Raw genomic sequence first — 22,587 nt, forward strand, 5'->3', positions numbered from 1 at the left:
GAGCCTTGTGCTGCAGCTGAAACAATGCTTCTAGCAACTGTGTTGTTTGCACTTTGAATGAGTTCGGTCCATACACTTGTAGCCATAGAGGGAGAGAGCGTGGGTGTATGTGTGTTGGGGGAAGGGAGTGCTTCTGGGTGTGGTCCCCCCTCCCTGCTCGTGTATACCAATAGATATACGGATGTCTAGATATTAAAAACTGTGGGGGAAGTGCTAATGATGTGATGGTTTTGTGGCGAGCCTGAGTATCACCTTGGCACGAGAGGAGCACAGCCTGGGGCAGGGAGGGGGCCTTTTTTTCTGCCTTTATTATGCCCGTCCCTGAGGTCCACCTCTCCTAATGTCATGCAATGTAGCTCTGACAGCTACCTTCAAAAGCATCAGCAGGGGTTCGCTGAACAGAAATCCCCCCACTGCTCATTCCTTTCCTATTTCCTTTTTTTCAAAACAAACACATTCAGCAAACAGAGATGCATAGAAACAGCATACAGCAAACTAACAGCACACAACACAACAGCCGCTTATCTTCACGTGGACATACACCTATTTCTATACTGTGAATTACACTCTTCCACTTCTCTCTTAGCTCTCAGCAGCTACTCCCCCTCCCTCCCGCTTCCATCCAGCACCCAGAGATAACAGCCTTCCCTTTGGGCAGGCAGGCAGGCAGGCAAGCAGCGGAGGGGACAGCCATGGATATGTTCTGCCTGCTATCTAATGAGCGTCGGAATGTCACTGTGGGCCTGTCTGCTGGTCCCAGCTAGCCAAGCCTCCATACATGTGGAATCAGCACAGTCTATCAAACAGCTGGCAGACAGCTCTGCTCTGCATTTCTATCTCTTCCTCTCTCTCTTTCTCCTTCCCATCCCAGCTTCTTTCTCTCGAGCTCCCGCACTCATTTTCTCTTTTACAGAACGTGCCTCCTCCTTTCTGTTCCTGATTGCAAACAAGCAGATGCCCAGGTCCGTTCTGCCGTTGCAGCTCTGCCCGCCTCCCCCTCACCCAGCATCATCGACTTAACATAGACATCCCAAATGAAGGATGGAGGCAAGCTACCATAAATAAGACACTGCTGTCTCCGCCTGGATAACTGTATGTACTTAGCAAAAGGTATCGTAGGAAAATAAGGGGTACCAGTCACAGAATAGTTGTTCTTTTTCTCCTTTTATTTTGTGGAAAGAAACCTGCAGGTAGCTTCTTTCACTAACTGTCTTTGTTTCTCTCTCTCTAACTCTCCCTTTGCTACCCGCCTGTGTAGAGCACTTCTGAGTGTTGTCTACACAGAGGACATCAAATGGCCTGCCTTCACAAAGATACTGGAGTTGCTGCTCCATGCAGAAGTGCCGCTGTCTCAGCGGTTGTGCAGGGAGATTAGAAGATATCAGCGAGGAGGCGGGGTCGACAAATGATTGTGGTGTTTCTCTGTCCCAAAACAATGCCGTCACTTTGGTACATTACGTGATCCGTGATGAGAACCTTCTTGTGGAGATGTGTTACATCGCCATATCTTTTGTTTTGCCACTGATCTGGGAGCAAAAAACAATTTCCTCTTTTGCTACTTTTGCCTGGGTTATGATAGACATCTCCATCCCTGTGGTAGAGCTGTTAACAGTTTCATTTGGATTGTAATGAGCGTCTGACATCAAGTAACAAAGACGTAACACTGACAGAAATTTTAAAAAAAAGAAGTGAAAAAGCATTTTAAAAAGTCAAGCACGACCTCATCTTTGACAACTCTGTTTTGCACGCTACACGCACTGCCTTGCAGCTGACAACATGATCACTCTGCGGCCCATTCACATTTTTAGCGACGCAAACTGTTCAAACTCACACACTCCAGAAGATCACCAAATGGGTGAATTCTTGCAGGGGGCCCATTCACTCTCCAGACTCACTTCATATATCAACTCTGACTGTGGGATTTTTGTCTCGGCCTAATCTGATTAAGCTCAGCCATTCTATGATTCTTTGTATGATCCTCCCATCTCTCCCCCTCTGCCTGCCCTCAACACAACACTTTTTCATGAAAACCGAACATGCCTATTGTTCAGGCAGGTGGTAGTCTGAGGCCACCCCCCCAGCTAAATCCAAATAGAGAGAAAAAACTGATAATGCACTGTATGTTGCAGTTTACAGTCTGTTACACAGGAACAGACAAACACAAGAATCATATAAAGGAATCTGATGCACAGCATTATTCGATGATCTAACATCAGACATCTACGGGCATCTCAGCTCAGGATCTGTGATTACTGGGCTGCATCATGTTGGCCTTTCTAGTTGTGTAAACAAAACATACAAAGGAAATAAACAAAATGAAATGAGTAGTTATCATAGGAAAACATGTTCTTTGCATGGACATCATCTCATCTGCTTTACATTTTAACTTCAGACAGAGACAGAGTGAATGTGTGTTATGGTACCTTGGAAGTGGAAAGCTCTAGACTCGCTGTGGAAGCCCTGGACCTGAGTAACTCCATCAAAGCCTTCTCCAAGCGTTAGTTCATCAAATACGCTGATGCGCAGGGCAGGGTCAACCCCAAAACCTATAACTAATTTACAAACAGAAAACATTTTATTTTATTTAAACCACTGTTATTAAAAAAAAGAGTCTTGTGATGCTAGAAAAAAATATCATGTTTGTTTCAGGGGGAGATGTGTCAGGTCAGGTTAAGATTAAGAGCTGATTATTTCTGAGAAGGTTTGGTCACAAGTTAAGCAAAACAGCACATCATTTAATGAAGCTGATCTCATGTTAAAAAGCAAAATGTTGCGACATAACGGTTCATTTAAAAATCAGTGACAGCCTTTTGTCCTACCTGAGGAGACGAAAAATACACCGGAAATCAGAAACAGCTGTAATAATCTCATGATGAATGTATAAAAAAAACAAAAGCAAAATTAGTCCATGTTTTGTCCACTTCCGAGAGACAGCGTTCTTCAATCACATGCGAATGATGTATCACCCTCGCACGGGAGGCTGTTACCAATCCCAAATGCTGAGCGGAGGCATCATCACAACTTTAGATGCCCGGCGATGCGAATTTTTTTTTTTAAAAAGGGGGGAGAGAGAAGCAAATCCGAAAGAGGGGGAGGAAAAAACACAGCAATGATGCTGAAATTATTCCATGTAACACAGGGTCTGCTCCATCCGCATCATCCGCGGCACAGGTGGCTGACAGAGGACGGACAAAGCGAGCTGCTCTGCCTCGGCAGCTCAACAGACGCTCCTACAGCAGTGCGAACGAGCTGTGTGCGCTGAAGGAGTGCAGACAGAGAGAGGAAGGGAGAGGAGAAACCTGTCAAGGAGCGAGAGACAGGGGGGAAAGAGGGGCAATAAAGCCCCCTGGTGGCCTGAGATGGGAAAAGCTTTTATATCCATTACATGCATCTCGATTGCAACCACGCCTCATCCTGGCCCATGTCTACTGTAATCTCTCTCTAAAAAAAAAAAGAAAAGAAAAAAAGGAATTTTTGTCAGTGCCTTAGCTTACATGAAATTCAGGGTTAAGGTCAATGTTTAAATGTTTAAGAAAGCAAGAAGTAACGACGATCAAGACAAAAATCTAATTATTCAGTTTTATTCTATATAAAGCAAAATAAATAAATAAATAAATAAAAACAGGCTTTGTGTGCGCGTATGTTATTATATTGTTATTATTACGGGATAATCCTAGGGTTTTGGCTCATCTTATTAAAACACTGGGTAGCAACCTTGATCTTTGACTCCAATTTCAAATTTGACAGTCAAATGAATTCTGTGGTCTGGAAGCAGTTTCTTCCATCTCCGGACTAAAAACTCCTTGACTTTGTTATGTTAAAACTGGACTACTTAGAGCACTGCATGCTGTAGTTAGTCCATCATCTCTCGCCCACTTACAATTAGTCCAAAAAGCTGCAGCCAGATTATAGAGTGGGACAACGAGAAAGAGAGAGAGAGTGATCACATTACTCCAGTGTTGGCAGCCTTACATGGCTCACTGTGTATTACAGAATCCATCATGCAGTGGCACTGTTTGTGTTTAAAGCCTTAAGGTGTCTTGCACCTGCATATGTGGCAGATAAGCTCCATATGCTACTGATGTACAATTTACATACTTAATTATTATTTGGATTTGTCCATTTGGAAGTCTACTTGGTGTGACGTGCTTGGATACTCATGTTAAACGTAATCAAAGTTTCAAATGAAGACGTCAGCATATCAACAAATAATTCAGGTGAGTCAAAAGCTTAGACTTTAGGCTGCTCTAAACACTTTGTTTACTTTACTTCTTCATTTGTGTTTCCGTAGAGAGGCTGACACAGCTTGTTTCAAGCAGCTGATGAAGTGAGGGGTTGCATCAAGTCTCAACATGAGATAAATAAAGATTATTTTGAACTATGAGTCAAACAAAACAACTTTAGAGTCCAAGAATGAAAATATAGAGTTGAAAAGACCGTAATAGGTCTAGTATAAATAGATACGCATGTTTGAAACGAAATTTGAATGAGTTACTGCTGCAAAGTCGGCCCAATCAAATGAGAAAATGCACTTGCTCTCTATCATTCATAATTGGATAATTACTAGCTAACCGAGCAATATATTTCAGTTTTTATATATAAACTAAGTCATGGGATATCTAAAAAGTCTAAAAGGGAAAAAGGAAACAATAAATGAGATAAGCATTGCAAGTATAAGTATATTGCTTTTCAATTTACTGAGACAAAGGTACATAATTGTTTTTATTTTCCATCTTAAGTACATTGCAGCACAAAAGGCCTAACTACTATTGAAAGGTGGAAGGCCAGCAAGCACAAAAAGCTATTTTATGAGTTATGCCTGTTTATTGAAGTTGTCAAGGTTGTGTACCAACTTTGGAGGTTAAAAGTCCCAGCGATTATAGTGGTAAATGGTAGGAACCTACCATGATAAACAATCCTTCAGGCATTGTCAAGGCTCGCCCTCTTTTCCTTTCCTTTTTAGCAATGTTTGGGTTTTCTTTTCAGTTGATGTTGATAACCTCCTTTACGTCTCTTCCAAACCATCTGCCTTCCCTGTCCTTGTGAAGAAGTCAATGGAGAAAAAGCCACCTGTCACAAAAGCACAACATTTTACTGGATTATCATATATGCTAAAACTGCTTTTTGATTAGAGTTGTGACCTGCTGCAAGCACACGTTCTCAATCCTTCTGTAAAGGTGACGTCTGGCTTTTCAGCAGGTGCCAAGAAAGCAAATTAAAATTGAGTCCTTGGCTGACTGTGTGCCAATTGAAGCAAAGGCGCTCTGTGGGTTGAAAATTTATTTATTTATCTCGCATCTTCTTTATCATGGCACATACTAACCTTCTGAAACCTAACTGTTTAATCAGCATCCATGTTATGCCAGTGATGTTGATTTTGAAATTATTACATTTTCATTAAATCCTGATCAATTTTCTGCCAGAGGAACATAAATTGAAGACTTTTCCAGAGGCAATCGATCATAAGTCCTTAACAAACTCAGGCCAATCCCTGGATGACAAGAAACATCTTTTGCTGGCTATGCTGGTTTCTGAAGTCGAGCTGACAAGTGGGCACCAGCAAATTTGCCATTTAAATGTGCCTCTCCTTCAATATAGCCTTCATCAATGCCAATAACATGTTTTGTTTTAATTATAATTCATGCAAAACAGATGTTTTTTGACAAACAGGCTATTATCTGTACCAACTGAGAGCGCATCTACAGCATGCAGCTAATGGGTGGCTATTGTGACCAAAACAAAGACAAGCAATGGCTCTTCATGCAGTGTCACATCTGTTGTCTGAGAGGGCGACCAACCCACTATTCATTATTAATAATTCCATTTCTTCTGGGTCCAGACACAGGAAATGTAATTACTTTGTATTGCCCACAACTTGTCATTTCCTAAAGTGCCATCAGGAAAATAAGAGTCATTAAAGCATGCGCCCAGCAAAGAATCAAAAGTAATAAGCACGCGCACTGCCAACACACACCTGCGCTCGCACGTCAAATCTCTCAAGGCAAAGGCAGAAGAACAGCGGTACTTTCATTTATCTAAAAAAAAAAAAATTAAATAAATAAATAATGAAAACTAGATGGATGATCCATTGCAAAGCTCTCAGGGGCTTGTTCACTTAGGAAATAAATATACCATATAGACATACTAATGCAAGATCTACAAAATTAAAATCACTTAAAGTAGCAGTGACGGAATACGAATGAACTGCTGGGAAAAAAGAAAGAAAAAAAACTTTGCATATTGTTCCCACAGGGGTCTCCTGGGATTCATTTGGTTCATATTTCTATGTTATAATGTCCTTTTCTGAGTTTCTAATTTGAATTATATTCTATTAAACCTGTAACGTTTTATTGCATCATCCTGCCCAGTAATGTATTCTAATACCTTTGCTTTGACATGTTTTTTTTTAATTATTATGAATATTATTTTCAATATAAATGGAAAAATATTTAAATTAAGCTGCGGTGGACTGATGGAAGTCATCTGCTATTTGTTGCAAAGCTGCATTTTTAAATATTTGATGCTGATGCAAAAACCAGACAGAGTTTTGGGAATCACGCAGTTAAAATATTGATGGTCTCCGTTCTCTCAGCGCCATCGTGGGTACATGACAGAGTATTGCAGGCACTCGATCACAGTGGAGCAGTACTGAGGCCAAACAGACAGTGTCACTCTTGGACCATGCCAAAGGGTAAATGCTCAACTACCCGAAAAATGGGCAACATACACTCGCGGGCCACTTACTTGGTATAACTGTTGCTCGTTAATACCTAATTAACCAGTCACATGGCGACTTGTGTCCTGACTTATGATGTCATGGTGTGGACGATATTTTCTTAGCACACAACTACTTAGACTAATTACAACAGATATTATTTAAACCAACAGCCTACTTGAGTATGGTTGACGATCTAGCCATCACAATCTAACCACTGTGTTTCTGTCATCAGAGGGAAGTCACAAAGCTCAAATGAGCTCAGACTGATTTCTTGAACATGACGGTGAGTTCACTTTGCTCACTTCCACAGTCACCAGATCTCAATCTAATAGAGCACCTTTGGGATGTGGTAAAAACAGGATCTGCATCATTTATGTGCAGCTGATGGAACAATTGTATGATGCTAGCATGTGAATATAGACCAAAAGCTCTAAGGAATGTTTGCAGCACCGGTTTGAATCCATGCCACAAATAATTAAGGCAGTTAGCCAAACCTGGTACTAGCAGGATTTAAGTGGCTTATGAGTGCAGTGAGTTCAGGGATGAGACATAAATCAAGATAAATGACAAAAATGAGCAAGACAAACTATGTACTACCAGATCTCTGTGAGCAGAGTCACCCTGTATTAAGGGCCCTATTATTTTCTGTAGAAACTGACTGCTTAATAAAACATTTTTGCACACTATATTTGAATATTAAAAATTATGAGTCAAAATCACTTACATTAAATTATATATAGATATTTCATATCTAACCTCAGATGGTAAAGGGAAAAAATAATTTTAAATCTATATTAATGGGGCTGCATTGTTGCCCTTTTATTAGCAATATGTACACGTTGAAAACTCAGAAAAGTTCGATCACAGCTTTGACAGCCTTTTATTCTGAAAATTATGTGTTTTTCTCATGCCTAAGTGCCGCACAGCTCCACAAATATGATCCGACAGGCATGACGTTGTTTTGTGAAAGGTACACAATAAGACACCATAGTGGCACTTTATTTCATTTAATACATTTATTCACTCTCATTACTTTTTTTTCAGCGCTCTCTTTTGATAATAGAGACTCATGTGTCCTACATGCAAAGCTTTAAAGTGGAGATAAAAACAAAAGCTTTTCATTGCAATCAGCTTAATGTGCCGTACTCTTAATGAAAATGTGGTCTTAGGTATGTTGAAGCCTTTATAGACTGTCCATGCAGAGCAGTTGCTCCACAAAGCCACTCCCATTCCCCCAGGATCCTATTGTGAACATGTGCAGTGAGCTGGCTCATTGGGCCCTCATGGTGAATGGCCCGCAGCCATTCACTCAGCATACAGAAGCTCATTAGAACTCTATAGGCACACAATTGAGAGGCTCACATTAGAAACTTCCTGTTCTGGGGCATAGACACTGCACACAAAGTGCCAGTTTGCTGCTAAACTAAGCGCATTGTCCTCCTGATTCATAGAACCTGGCCCTCCATTCACGATATTAAGTTCGAGTGGTGGAATATCAATTGCGTGTGCAATGGGCCAGTATCTTTTTAAGAGCTTTAGTGGGGTTAAAAAAGAGAGAAAAGGGATCTCAGTCGGTCTGCAGAGTGCTAGTTTTCAACAGACCCATTGTGAGGAATTTGAATGAAGGGAGCCCTGTTTTTTCCCTCCAGTTCTAAAAAGAGATGGGCATCAAATAAATTCACATGAACTTGCTTCAGGGTGTTTCTAAGACCTACCCGTCAAGAAAAGCCTAATTATACCTCCCTCTCCTGGAGAGCTCTATTGGAATCTGGCTAATTACACAGTGGTGAATTTTAATAATGATACGTGCTTACTGATGCCTTTTAAAATGTGCACAAAGTTGGATGAGATTTGTTCTACCTAAAAAAAAAGTCACTGAACACAGAGAAATATACAAAGTTAATAGACACGCATAATGCTTTGACGAGTGTCATCATGTTTCTGACCTCTTTTAAACTTACTACACTGACATTTTTTGCTCAAATGCTAATTTAAGAACAGAGAACGTGACTCGGTGAAAGTCCTCAGTGTTATCACATAAAACATGCCTTGATACACAATAAGCTATTTAAGAAACAAAAACAGTTAAAAATAGCACTAAACAAGGCTTCCCTCCTGCTTTCTCTCTGTCATGTAAACAAATGACTCTCTGGCGAACAAAAAGCTTCAGGGGGCTATCACAGCCACTGGTCTATGTGAAGCATGTTAACATGAACTCGCTTAACAACAGTGGAAAGTGCACGCAGACGCGCTAACACTCATCATGTGACAGAGCACTATGCGTTCTCCACCAGCCTGAGGAATAAAACCTCAAATTTGATTACAAGCAACCTTTGGCTCCCTGGCCATCACACAATAGCCTGAGCTGTCTGGGCCAATTTCCATGCTCAGCATGAGGCATCTACACGCGCAGCCTGGCGCTCCCAGTCGGCCCCACAAACACACAAACACGCTCCCAGATGAGTGTGGATATGCCTGTTTACTGTGCCTAAACTACGGGTCTGTCGCCCCTCTTGTTGGACTTTCTATGACAATGTTGAGGATCATTAGCTGCAGTGTGAAAGGTTACACAAGCCTCTTATTGGATGTGTTTATGCCAAAACACTAACACACGTGTGTATTTGGGTGGCCACCTATATCTCGAAGCTGCAACACACTAATATGCAACACATACAATCCATATAGTGAAAACTGAATATTTAAGTGCTTGATTTTTCTGCCTGAGGAGCTTTATGGATCTCTGTAAAATCATTTGTACATGTAAAATTTTTAAAGCTGACAAATAGAGTTCTGCAACAATTACCAAAACTGAACAAGTCATAGTTCTGAGGGTTTGTCTTCTAATATAAACAAATGTTGCTCATTGCACTGTTTATTTCATATAATATGTTACAGAAAAAAATACCCTAAATTGCAACTAATATCAGTTGCAACCAGAGGGAAGAAAAATACGATGAAAAATTGTAAATTTCACTCAAAAGGTTTAACTAAAAAAATTAAGGGTTTTTCCATTATTTATTAAGAAATTAAACTGCATGCTTAAATAAGCCCAGTTATCTTGTAAACAGTGCAAGGTGTCTTGTGCAAGTGATTTAGAAAAACAACTGGACACTTTCTTTTTATGACCCAACTGAAATTTGCTTATAAGTGAGGCAAAAACATTACAATCGGATTAATTTGCCAACTGATATTCCAGAAAAACGCAAGATGTTCTTTTTAAACCTTCAGCAATGAAAACAACTCTTACAGAGCACAAATGAACGACGGAGGTGCTTGCATGGTGCACAATAGAGCTCCGAAGGAGGCTGGAGAAAGGAGAGAACTATTTACTACTGCAGAAGAGTGTTTGGTGCATGCTAAACTTTGGCCAGCACTTCATTGTCTCTGGTGTCGATCATTTAATAGGCTAGTTGACATAATGAATGAGCCAGACCCACCTTCTGCCACTCCAGAAAGGCCCCAGCCTTATCTGAATTGAGAAGCACATTAGAGCCCCTCGGCCAATCGTGACACAGTCCTGTAGCATAGTGCAGGCCCGAAGGAGGAAGAGCAGACAACTTTTGGGGTTTTTTTGGTTTTTTTTGTGGTTGTTTTTTCAGAGTTTAATGAAGTTGGCCTAGTCACTCAAAAAGGGATTAAAGGAGAATTTAGTGTCACTGGGCTGTGACTGCTGAAGAGGAAACTCTAGTGTTCAGGTCACTGTGTGATCAGGATGGTCTCAGTTCAGAGCTGTACCAGGAAGAATATGGCTGGCTGTCCTCCTGCTGTACCGGGATATGGGAGCTCAGGAAAGAGTTTTCTTATCGACAATCTGCTGCAGTCTCAGACACCTTCAGCCGCTTCAAAATGGACAACGAGTGGACACCTGAGACGAGCAGCGTGTGAATGCCCAAGGAGAACCTGGGGCCCTGAGGACGGAGCCTTGGAAAGTCGGACCCAAAGTCTTCGGCCAGTGAAAGACTTAGGAGGGCCACATCTGCCACGTTCTGGTAAAGAGATTGATTTTATGCAAGTGAACCTTTAAACAAAATGTAAACTGTTTTTCCTTGTATGTTTTAATTTGATTGTAATGTAATGTAGTTTTGTTTTGTTTTTTATGAATGTAAAGCTACAACTTTACATTCAAATCACACTAATTTTTTCCCCCCGGTCTTGCACCATCTATCAAACCCAGATATGTAGAGGAAAAACATTGTTCAATTAATAATGTAATACTGCTACTTTTGATGCTGCTTAGAGGTTTTATAAAACATGAAAGTAGGTAAGTATATCCATCTTTGCTAATAGTGTCATGTGTGAGTCCAAGACATGAAAAAATGAACAGATAATTAACAGATTTATACCCTTGCATGAAAGAAATAATAATCACTTATTTCTGAGTAATAACAACATTTTGTAAAAAAAAAAAAAAAAGTAATAGTTTTTTAACATCAATTTGTAAATGCTAAAAAATGTCATTACATGTAGTCTAAATATTTAACAGAACAGTCTCTAAATTCTATGCAGATTTGCAAATAAATGTCAGTTAAAAGACAGAAAACTAGTGACTGATAACAGCTTAGTCAACATACAACTGGTAAGCGAAGATGTAAGTAAATGCATCAATTTTACTATTTACTTAGTTTCTACAAAATCTGACTTCTAAAAATCGTTGAAAATGTTAAATCATAATTCGCACAAATGCCAGTTTATTTTAAAACCGTTAATGTTTAAATACAATCTGAGACTCAGTTTTGTAGGCCTTCAGAAATATGAGCTTAGTGATTCAGGTAAGTGCTTTTGGGGATCACAGATATCACACCTGGCAATCGCATTACCCTATCTGACTGTCCCTGTGTTTGCAGATGTGCTGAGCAGTGTTTTCCTGCCGAGCCCGCAGTATCTGTTGGCATGCTGCGGTGGGTCCAGCCCCCCTCCTGTCTTCTCCAGTGAGTGTTTTATGCCTCATCAGCAATGCCTCAGCTACTCTCTAAGCATTAGCAGCAGGGTCTCCCATGCTCTCCACAGCTAATTACCGATGCAATGCCAAAGAGCTAATTCTCCGTTCAGTTCTGCACAGCTCTATTCATAAGCATTCACGGTTGTTTAGGAAAGGGAAAGAGGGGTGGGCTGCAAGGCTTTTAAGAGTCCCAGAGGCCCCCCTACACAGACACGCACCTTTTTTTGTACATGCAAATACACATTTAATAGTGCAAATATGCAGCACTAATAAACATCTTGTCTTCTGCTATATTAAGATAATAATTACCAGGTGTGGGTGATTCTTACTGCTGAGTAAGGCCAAATGTTTCAAAGCTTTACTCCCTCAGCACATTAACAAGTTTGGGTGGTAACACAAAGAGTTTGAAATAAAACTTTCAAGGTGAATAAAATGAGGCAACAGTTACAAAAGCTATTACTGCTTCCACTGAAGGAAAATTTACATTTTTTAAAGCATGGTTCAAAGTATCTAATTTAGGATTTGTGAAGAGTACTAATTCTTCATCATCATTTAAAAGACTGAAATAAGTCAGGCAGTTCTGATATTTGGTCATTTTCCCTCATTAATTGGAAGTTATTAGTTTCTGCACCCTGTGATGCCTGTCAAGAGTCGTGCAAAATAGCACAAATCAGAAAGCCGTCATCCCACAAGTCCCTGGGGTCCCCTTAGTAGGTTGACACTTTCCCACAGTGCCCGGCAACGAAACAATGCCAACTCTAGCCATGACCAATTGCCACTTTCACTCCACCATCCACACGCGACCTCGCTGCAATTTTTCACTCCAGCAATGAACTCCACTAAGCACAAAAAAGTCTCCCATTTTTCAGTAGAAGAGGGCTGGACAAGTAACATCCCCCACCCATTGTGTGGCTACAGGGCTTGGTTCGCCGACCCCCCGTCTTTCTCCTGTCCTTCAACTCTCATTCCTGCCCATTGAAGACCTCTTGACTAGGACATAAAGCATTCAATGAAAGTGACTTTTATAGACTTATTTGAGCTCATCTTCACATACAAACTGGCTTCAAACTTGCAAGAGAAAAGATTTAGTGTTGGGCCACTGAACCATCGAGTAATGGCATTTCCATTGAACAGCTCTATTGTTGGTGTCCCATATGGCTCTATAGTTGGCCCACTAGAGTAGACACACGTTGCCCAGGAATGACCTGGTAATCAGCTATTTAAGTAAAAGCTATTGAATGCCAATAGAGAAGTGAAAAGCATGTCCAAACCAGTTTTGTGCTCTCTAGAGGTGGTCTATGTGCAGATTTGTCGTACAGATTAAAAAGGCAATGTTGAATAGATCAGATAAATTGTTTCACTTGACTTTTGTTGTGTGTGCACCTGTGAGTGAAGCAGCGTGGTATTGGCCCTCTCAGGTCACCAAATCTCCTTTTTCCAGGTTGAAATGGTTTTCTATTCTCATTTAGTCACCCTCAGTTTGTTAAATTGGACAAATAGAAAGAGGATTCAAGAATGTGCGATAAAGTAAGTGTGACAAAGACAACTGGGTTTGAAAAAGTAGGAAATGTGAAACAGTAAGTGGATATATTATAAATGTGGAGAAGATCCGATTTTATCCAAAGCTTGAATAACCTGTTTCCGTTTATAAGACACTACCTTGGTGTTCCACTGTCTGCTACTTACCTTCTCCAAGATGTTTTTTCATGAATCTACACTTTTTGTTTAAACTGATACAGTATGTGTTACAACCTACCTTGCAGAGATGAACCACCCACCATTGATTTTTATTGCTCTAATAAATAGCCCATTGAATATGTCTAGTACTTGAAACTGATGTCAATAAACTGACATGTTATTGTTCCTCTAATTCACTTTCAGAGGGAGCAAACATTCAGATGTGGTCTGCTAATGCAAGTCCAAACTCACGTAGAGGGATCCTTAGGAGAGCTGTGTTCTCTGAAGAACAAAGGAAAGAGCTGGAGAGGACCTTTCGAAGACAGAAGTACATTAGCAAGACAGACAGGAACAAACTGGCAGCTAATCTCAGCCTTAAGGAGTCACAGGTAATCGAATTCAAATGAGCTCATGTTTCGAATATGTGATCCTGCCTTACAAAAGGGTACAGGGGAAAGTGACAGCTGTAACAGCTCACCTTAAAGATCAAACCTAAATTCCACACAGTGACCAAGATCTCTAAACTGCATTTACAACTTAAAATGAGAAGCTAACATAATTATAATGAAGGACTTCACAAACTGAACTAAAACCTTTACACTGTCGCACTGCTTTAGGTAAAGATTTGGTTCCAGAACCGGCGCATGAAGTGGCGAAACTGTAAAGAGAAGGAGGTTCATAACATTCGTTCCCCAATGGATGAGCTCATGGCCCGTGGTCTTGGTCAGGAAGAAGAACCACAGAATTACACTAATGCAAAAACAGAGAGATCATCAAAGCAAAAGAGTGCCAAAGACACATGAGAGGTCATAATGTATGGAGGGCAAACTTTACATCTACAAAATAAAAAGACTACAATACTCTGATGGTTCTAAAAATATATGGATGAAACATTGTCTGTGTATGGCACGTTTCTTGGCATGATAAATGCAATTTGGTTCAGCTGCTTGGTCAATCACATTGCAGTGCACTGGCTTCAGTAAGCAGTTTCATGGCTATTACCCTGACAAGTATTTCCAGGAGAGACTGTAATTGGAGTCCATTAAAGGCCGGAATGATTCACTTCATTTACTGCACTTCCATATTAGGCTGTTTTATATTTCACATTTTCATAAGCTCTACACTTATGCTTTGTTTGTAATCCAAGTCCATTGGAACTCATGTTTCACTTTCTATATTTTGTAAATATTTTTGTCCAACTGTAAATAAAGCATTTCGATAACTCCTGTTTTAGACATTGTTTGTGCTTAGTGATCACCCTACTATATATTATTCATTGCTCTTAAATATAATCTTGTTAATGGAAGAGCATAATTACAATGAAGGTATCAAAAACCATAATGAATTGTTGTTTAAAACAGAATTGTATATAGATCACGCGCTATCGTGATCACAGTCCAGCTGAGTGCATTTCAGGCTGCAGAGATGATTTTTGACTTTATTGGAGTCTCTGCAGAAGCAGCAGGTTATGATGGTCGAATCCTCCTTGTTTATAGCCAGAAAAAGTCTGAAGAACAACTAAACTCTATGCAGAGATGTAACCCATGTTTCGAATATGTGCTGAAAAGAATAAAAGGGAAAAAACAAATTCTTTCAAAGAATGCATTGTATGATGGATTTATATATGGACTAAAAGTGAACTTTTGAGTATTAAGAAGACGCAAAATATATATTTCATAATTTGCCATAATTATATTTTATACTTCATTCCTGCAAACATAAAAAATCGTCTGAGATTTGCAGTGAACACAAAGTGAAACATTTTCAACTGCAGTGTGAATCATTAAAATGCACTGTATCAGTGAGCCCTAGACCCTTGTTGAAGCTGTACTAGTTGATCCTGATTGTGATCCCGTTACATGCTCCAGTAGTTGTGACAGGAGCTCATTCCAGACCCACAGATAACATCAGAATCAACCCTGTCAGTTGTTGTTGTTGCATGTGAAAGAAAAGCTTAAATAACTTGTTGCTTTAAAACATCACTCCAGTCACCATACCAAAAAAATGTCTTGCTACTATGATTGAGTGACATTACTTATCTTAACCATATGTCTTTATCATTAACAACATCATGAACTCACTTTCAGTCTTTGAGTATTCTCTTGGTCACGTGGTGTTTGGTTACCATGTGTGGAACTTTCTGTTGGTTAAGAAAGAAATAATATTTTTGTTTTGTGAACACGGGGAAACAAACTACACAATTATAGTTTTGTTTTAATGGCAACTCAAATGAGGGTGGTTGATGATGATAAATGAATGACAGATAAAGGCTAATGGGTAATGATTGATGATCATTGTTAAGCATGAAAAAACCCCACAAATTTAGCATGCAGGTCTGTGAGATGCCATGCATTCTTGAAGACTGTTGTGTGACTCTATGAAATAGAGAGATCTGAATGGAAGGGAACATGGAATCCCGCCTGTCCATCGGGACCAGCGCGTTGCCACGCATTGAAAATTCAGGCATGAACAATTAGAAAGAAAAAAAAAACACCATTCTTAAATTCCACAAACACAAATTTGTTTGTAGTGGATAAAAATGATATTTTCATGTCATACAATTTGCTTATTTAGCAACTTAGCCAATGTACCCACACGGGAAAAAGTATTACAGACACTAGACTTACTCAGACATTTCAAATAAAGAACATTATTATTGGGGATAAATAAAAGATTTTAATTTGTTGCGCTTGTCTCCTATTCATTTTCAGTTCACATAAATGATTTTAAATAAATGACCATTATCAAAGTAACCTTCATCACATCAGACATGTGACACATTGTGTATTATATGGAATGCTGATGATTTTACTTCACAGCTATTCCCGAGGCTGAATTGGCTTTCACCAAAACAGTCAAATATTTAGCATTTATTTTAAACTCCAAGACAACATAAAACCCAAAAGGAGATTTTTCAAAAGTACCAAACACATCCATTGTTCATGAACTATGTCTGTTTGGCCGAGCTGTGAAAACAAGACTATTCAAATGTAAAGGGAGTGATTGATCTTCTCGTTAGCATTACACAGAATGGGCCTCACGCTGTGAACATAGTGATCAAGACATTTAAAACAGTTTGGCATCTTATGCAGAACAATTTATAGGCAATCCAATTTGTAACCATTACTGCATGCTAGGTGTTAGTTTTACATTGTATTATGCAATGTTTCAGAACAAGTGGCATTAGTGTGCCACCTTGTGGTGACATAAGTGTTAAGTGGTTTTTATTTCTGATTTTTATTAGTTCTCTCTTGTAAGAGCAATAACTAAATAACTGTTGTAATAAAGAGATAAACATACTAGGCTAAAGCAAGGCTTTTGAGCATAAGCATGAGGGAAAGAAACCTCACAAATATGTGGTTTCATAGGACGACTATTTTATTGTCATTTATTCCAAACAACACACGGAACATCATAAATACAGCTTTTAACAGAAAATATAATCTACTATAAATTTATATGTATAATACTATGTACAGGTTTCAGTGCGTCTTAATTCAGTGTGCTAACAAAAGCACTAACAAAGATGAAATGAGACGGCGACCTGCTCAGATGAGCAAATTGCTTGAGTCAGAGTCTGTTCTCATAACAATTACCCTCTTTTACAAATGCTTCTTAAAACCCAGTGCCACTGAGCTCCATCTGTGCCTCAAAACACAGATTTCAAGCTCCTGTTTTGGTCCATGTCCCTTCAACATCTGTGGTGCTTCCATTTTCGAAATGCCACTGCAATGTTTGCATCTTTTCTGTGCCAAGGGAAGACACGAGTCAGAGAAAGGGTCCCATCATGCTGCACAGAACCAGTCAGCACATAAAGCTGTGACCTCCCAGGACGCACAAGGGCACGGGCACATCTAACGTTGATAAGGAGCCACTGCTGGAGCAGATGCTGGGTGTCATAAGGCAACAGAGGACCCTGACGGATAAACTCGACCCGCCCCTCAATTTCAAATTCTGGCTCTCCTGTGGGTAGGCGAAGACGGTGGAGTTTGGCAGTAACAGCTGTAAAGGAAAAAATGAATAATAATAAACACCAGGAAAATCGGAAGTTGTGACAAAAACAAACAGATGTGACTATACCGCAGCTTTTTGAGAGATTTTTTGAACGTACCAAAATCATGGCTGCAGAAAGAATCCAAGATTGTTTTTGATTCAGGAGCCTCTTCCACATAAGGACAGTTTTGACAGGCAGATTTAGGCAACCCTGCGATAAAAATCAAACATTATTTAAAATAACTGTGGTAATCATAAAACAACCTGAAAGAGTAAGGAACTGGTTTTCTATTATTCCAGTGGAATTAAACATTATAATCCTTAATAATGAACATGTAGTCTTTACCTTTAGAAAAGATGCCAGGTTTTCCATGGTGAGAAAGACACATGTCTTCCTCAGCAGGGAAACGGTCACAGTCAAGAACATCAGGCCATGAGTGTCCTTGGCAGGCAAGCACTGGGGCACAGCTTTCCCTCACTGCCACACACAGACTACGGCAGGGCTGGATGAAACTGAACAAATAGCAACAAGATGTTACACAGTGAACAAACAAGATTACAACGGTCATGATTATTAAAGGAAAGAATAAAAAGAAAGCAAAGCTCAACACAGAAAATCTACTTACGTGTCAAGACAAACAGGGGCAATGAGGGAGCAGAGGAAGGCTTGTGCTTGAGGGTGGCAGCCTGTCTGCAACAGCGGCCTCCAATCCTCTGAATGTGGCACCACCTCGCTTTCCAGGCTACTGTGGCCCAAAAAGTTTGGCAAACGCATCTCTGAGTATCCAACATCTTTGCAGACATGCATCTTGTGGGGAATGGCAACACAACGAGTAGACTGACCCATGTCAAATGCCAGTAAAGGACAAGCCATAGTCATAAGAGCCACAGTGAAGAAAACAGCCATAATGTCAGGATCAGAAAGCCAAACCAGGAGAGGACACAAGGATAAACAGGGAGAGCTTTAAACCAGCTTTCTTGTTGCCAGTCTCTGCTGAAATGGCATGATATATATACAGCAAGGTCAGCCAGCCCCATGAGTCTGTAGGTCTGTTATCAACCACCAATCAAAGATGCAGAGACGTGTCTTTGGAGATAACGACTTGTTTTGTGATGACCGCAGACGACAGGGGGGGTGGCAGTAAGCAGATGGTGTGTGGAATAGGGGGGCGGGGAGGGGGAAACACTGGGGAATCCCAGCCCCAACTTTCACCACTCAGTTAAGTCACACGGTCTCCTGCATTCGCTTTTATAGGTCTACAGGGCACAAAAATGTTCATGAGAAAGAAAAAAGGAAAGTTTCAGTATTCAGGGGGAAAAAAGGTCATTTTGAATTTGATGGCAGCAACATTTCACACACACAGGGTGTGACATGTTGTGACAGGGTCACGTTTACGACTGTGTAGCATTACTGTTTTTTTAAACAATAGTCTGTAAATGTCTGAGATCTGAGGAGAGCAGCTGCTGGATTTTTGGGAGTGTTGTCCCATTTTTGCTTGTTATAAAATCTCAGCTGCTCAGCAGTCCCGGGTCTTCTTTTCCTATTTTTCATTTTATGATGCTCCGAATGGTTTTAGTTGGTGTAAGGTCTGGATGGCATTTAGGCCATTTCAGTGCACAGACTCTTCAACTATACAAAGCCACGTTGTAATAGCTGCAGTTACAGGTTTAGGATAGTCTTGCTAAAGAGTGAAAATTGTTTTGTCAGGATGCTGTTTTAAAGGTTGTATGTGCATTTAAGTATTAATGATGTGCTTTCACTTGTGCAGGCTTTTGAACTGAGTGGTGATAAGTTGGATGGTCTGTCTCCTCTTTAGTGTAGAGAATGTGGAGTCTATGTTTTGCAAAAATAATTTCAAATTTCTATTCATCTAACCGTGGAACATTTTTCCAGTTCGCTTCGGTCCATTTTAAATGACCTTCGGCCTGACATTTCCAATGATTTTCAGCCTTGCGCACAGAGATTTCTCCAGATTTGCGTAATTTTCAAACAATTTTATTTAGACGATTCATTAGATATTCACCAGTCCTTAACAAATTTATGTTAAGGAACTGTTCCACAATATTTCTGTGTTCTAACATTAATAAAATATGGGTTTCTAATATATAACAATCATTGCATTCTGTTTCTGTTTACACAGCATCCCAGCGTTTTTGGAATGCAGTTTGTGTATGAAGTTGTTTTGCATCTCTGAAAGTTCTATTTAAAAATAAATAAATGAGGTTTTGTAGACAGTCAGGCTGTCTCCCTTATACGGCAAGCCTCTTTCATGTGTTCCTGCTTCCTAATTGGAGACTCATCTGAAGAGCCTCCAGTTCTCATTAGCAAACCAGTGTCTCCTCTGGCACACCTGGCTTTGATCTACCAATAACCCAACCTCAGATCCAGATGTAAACTCTTTAATTTATCCATTTCATGGAATAGAAGCTGAGAAAATTCCTGTTTCATTAACCAATGCAGTGACATAATGACATATTCCAGATCAGTTTAGAGAATTTAGACCATTTCAATTCTTCTTTCTCTAGTAACATGTCCATAAATTTCCTATGTACATTTGAGGTGGGAAAAATATCCTGAGAAAATATGTCAAAGAATACCCTTAAGTTTTTTTTTTAACAAAATAATAACAATAAATAATTTAATAACGCAGCAATGTATAGCATTCACCGTCAGTGAGAATTATGCCTAAAGTGCATCCCAAAAACCCATTCAACAGACCAAAGGTCTCATCTTTATTTGTCAACCATAGATAAAGACACTCATTTGTCAATACAACAGAACTCCATTACAGCATCGTCATGTTTGTTTTGATGTCGTCTGTCTCTAGGTTTAGATCTGTATCTGAGGCTGATGCCACTAAGACTTTCTCTTACAAACAAGAAGGCTCTATCCTAACCAGCCTCCTGTGGCTGGTGATCAGAGATGACAAAGTAAAGTGCTTTCTGACTGACCACATTTGTGTGTGTCAACGCTGTCTGCTGTGAGGACAATGCACCATTGAGCCCTCCATGGTTGCAAGCCCTCCAATGAGCAACAGCTTAGTCAACTTTTACAATCTGATGAGCGGAGACTGGTTCCAGAGCTTGGGTAGACGAGTACAGTCAGTAAGATGGGGACTAACTGAGCAACAATAGTTCAAGACTAATTTGGGAGAATAGGTCAACACATTTAACAAGCTCCCCCTGCTGAGTGCCCAGCAGGGATCTATTGTTGAGCCTAATGGATGCCTTGTAGACACAGTGTCTGTCTTGGTAATGTGTTGCCTGCCCCTACCTCAGTGAAAAGGTGATAGTGTAGTGATCCTAATACCTGAGCAGCTCTGTCTTAATACAGTAGACGGTCTAGCTTGGACAATTATCCCTTAAAGCCAACAATTAAGAGTAGCTTTAGCCATTTTCCTACATATTCTGCACCATCTGGCTTTCATAGACATTGAGCAGAGGATCTGTACGACCAAGCGATCAACTTTTAAGTTCAGGGCTGTCATATGGACTTAAACAGTCCATCATTACCCGTTACCATTTTCATTTAAGTTAAAGTGATTCTTACACCAAATACCTAAAATCGAGTAAGCTACGCATATATATTTATACGCAGAATTTTTAGTTTTTCAATGAATTTCCCTGTTTAAATGCATAAAATACAAATTTTCAGCTTGCAGCTTATAGAAATATAATTTATTGTCCCTCATTAGGTAAATGTATCATATTTAGCTCAGAATTATGTTTATTTCGAAGTTTCTACCCACATGAGGAATTTGTCTTGGTGTCATGGTGCAAAAATAATAGTGGTACAAAAATACATGGTATTTACAGTACATCTAATATATACATATCTATACAAGTACAATAAAAACAAGAATACTTTAAGTTAACTATTTATTGATTATTACCTACTTATCTACAAATTTTAGCTAGTAGTTCTAACCGCACATTCACTAATGATTACAAGAAAAAAAGAAAAAAAAAAAAAAAAAAAAAAAAAATCAGCCCATGCTAGCTTGTTTTAACAGCTTATTGCTTAATGAGTTAATTCATGTTTTCCCCCCAACATTATTAACCAATCTTAGCTTTTGCGTTTTTGCTGTATATTTAGCTGGCCAAGACATTTCACTTTATGGCAAGTAGTTTTTTTTTGTTTGAAGGGCTGATGCAATCTTTCCATATGTGATATAACCCCCTCCTCCTTTGGTAACCAACTTGTCTGCTCTGAGGAATTCACAGGTATGTCTTACCTCCTTACAAGCACCACCTGCTATAATAAAATAAGCACAAACTAGTGAGAATGCAGCTGGCACGGACTGTCCCCATTATGTGCTACATGTGAGCACATAATGCTGGTATACACACTGTCCTGGGACCAAAATAAACAAACCCACAAACACCCCGTGTGGGTTTATACTGTCTGCTTATTTCAGACACTGACTTTAGCATCTTGTGGGGAAAATAGTAACCTTTTTTCTATGTGATAATAAAAATTTGTTTTCCAGACCTTGGGTTTTAATCTGTGCATTTGAAAGTCTTAAATAATTCATTAATAGTAACTGTGCCAGCAAAACAACGTCACAACACATCATGCTTCAAAATCTAAGTGAGAAACCTGGCGGACTATAACTTAAGAACCTACAAAGCAACATTATTTTAAACAATATAAATGTGTATGGGTATTCTTCACTCTATGGTACAGCTATTATTGGAGAAGTGGGACACCAGAGGAAAAAAAACCAAACCCAAACACCTGAGGCATACATCAAAGACGGGGGTGTCTTTTGGAAGAAAAGAAAAGGGACTTTGTGTCTGAGCTGAGCTCTCTCACAGTTCAGATAAGCGTTATCCCCTCCCTGCTCCTAATAGACCCATTAACTTAAAGACACTGAACCCCCATTTTTGTCTTTTCTTTTCCCATTACTCCACCCACTGGGCTCCAGTAGGGCTGACGGTGAGTGTGCAGACTTAGACTCAATAGCACTCAATTGTCACATCCAGTCTCTAGGTCTTATGGGTAGACACTGTTATATCAACTTATGCAGACAACTTGCCCATAAAATCCGCAGACATCTGCTTAGGTTAATGCCCTCAATATACCAAAACCTTGTTTTGTTGTATCCATTTTCTCTTGATTATCAAAGAGCTGGCACCACATTACTTTCTTTTTGCTTTAAAAGCAAGGTCGATTCCATTCAAATAACTGTGGAACCATTACTGTGCAGACTGGGTAGATAAACACACTGGGACCATTAAGGTGCAATTCTTGGTAATT

The 22,587-nt window shown here is 39.7% G+C and overlaps 3 protein-coding genes across 3 annotated transcripts in view; 1 reads left to right on the forward strand and 2 right to left on the reverse strand.

The window, feature by feature from the left end:
* The window catches only part of nell2a (neural EGFL like 2a), a 90,676-nt gene extending 87,392 nt beyond the window's left edge, over positions 1-3,284 (reverse strand). The window contains exons 1-2 of the mRNA XM_085282707.1: positions 2,820-3,284; positions 2,424-2,552 (exon numbers count right to left, since the gene is read on the reverse strand). Of these exons, the coding sequence (XP_085138833.1) occupies positions 2,424-2,552; positions 2,820-2,871 (181 nt within the window). The 5' untranslated portion in view covers positions 2,872-3,284. The remainder of the gene's footprint in view (positions 1-2,423; positions 2,553-2,819) is intronic.
* A 6,866-nt stretch (positions 3,285-10,150) lies between these two features.
* Positions 10,151-14,503, forward strand: dbx2 (developing brain homeobox 2). The gene is made up of 4 exons (XM_085281120.1): positions 10,151-10,707; positions 11,563-11,646; positions 13,539-13,723; positions 13,952-14,503. The coding sequence occupies exons 1-4, from the start codon at positions 10,431-10,433 to the stop codon at positions 14,135-14,137; spliced, it is 732 nt and encodes a 243-aa protein (XP_085137246.1). The 5' UTR covers positions 10,151-10,430; the 3' UTR covers positions 14,138-14,503.
* A 2,191-nt stretch (positions 14,504-16,694) lies between these two features.
* On the reverse strand, positions 16,695-19,186 carry szl (sizzled). The gene is made up of 4 exons (XM_085281121.1): positions 17,954-19,186; positions 17,674-17,840; positions 17,446-17,538; positions 16,695-17,336 (listed from the first exon to the last, which is right to left on the reverse strand). Exons 1-4 carry the CDS (start codon positions 18,232-18,234, stop codon positions 17,026-17,028), a joined length of 852 nt encoding a protein of 283 aa, XP_085137247.1. The 5' UTR covers positions 18,235-19,186; the 3' UTR covers positions 16,695-17,025.
* Between the last annotated feature and the right edge of the window lie 3,401 nt (positions 19,187-22,587).

The sequence above is a fragment of the Mchenga conophoros genome, linkage group LG7 (genome assembly GCF_057382185.1).
Source record: "Mchenga conophoros isolate Kocher_MC1m ecotype Shallow Benthic linkage group LG7, M_conophoros_male_GT1.1, whole genome shotgun sequence".
In the NCBI taxonomy this organism is placed as follows: domain Eukaryota; kingdom Metazoa; phylum Chordata; class Actinopteri; order Cichliformes; family Cichlidae; genus Mchenga; species Mchenga conophoros.

Excerpts from the sequence above, each read along its gene's own strand:
- szl (XM_085281121.1), bottom strand. The coding sequence starts at position 18,234 with ATGGCTGTTTTCTTCACTGTGGCTCTTATGACTATGGCTTGTCCTTTA. Across the intron at positions 17,841-17,953 it reads GCCCCTGTTTGTCTTGACAC|TTTCATCCAGCCCTGCCGTA; the intron begins GTAAGTAGATTT and ends CTATTTGTTCAG. Across the intron at positions 17,337-17,445 it reads TTTCTGCAGCCATGATTTTG|CTGTTACTGCCAAACTCCAC; the intron begins GTACGTTCAAAA and ends TTTCCTTTACAG.
- dbx2 (XM_085281120.1), top strand. The coding sequence starts at position 10,431 with ATGGTCTCAGTTCAGAGCTGTACCAGGAAGAATATGGCTGGCTGTCCT. Across the intron at positions 10,708-11,562 it reads GCCACATCTGCCACGTTCTG|ATGTGCTGAGCAGTGTTTTC; the intron begins GTAAAGAGATTG and ends CTGTGTTTGCAG. Across the intron at positions 13,724-13,951 it reads TCAGCCTTAAGGAGTCACAG|GTAAAGATTTGGTTCCAGAA; the intron begins GTAATCGAATTC and ends GCACTGCTTTAG.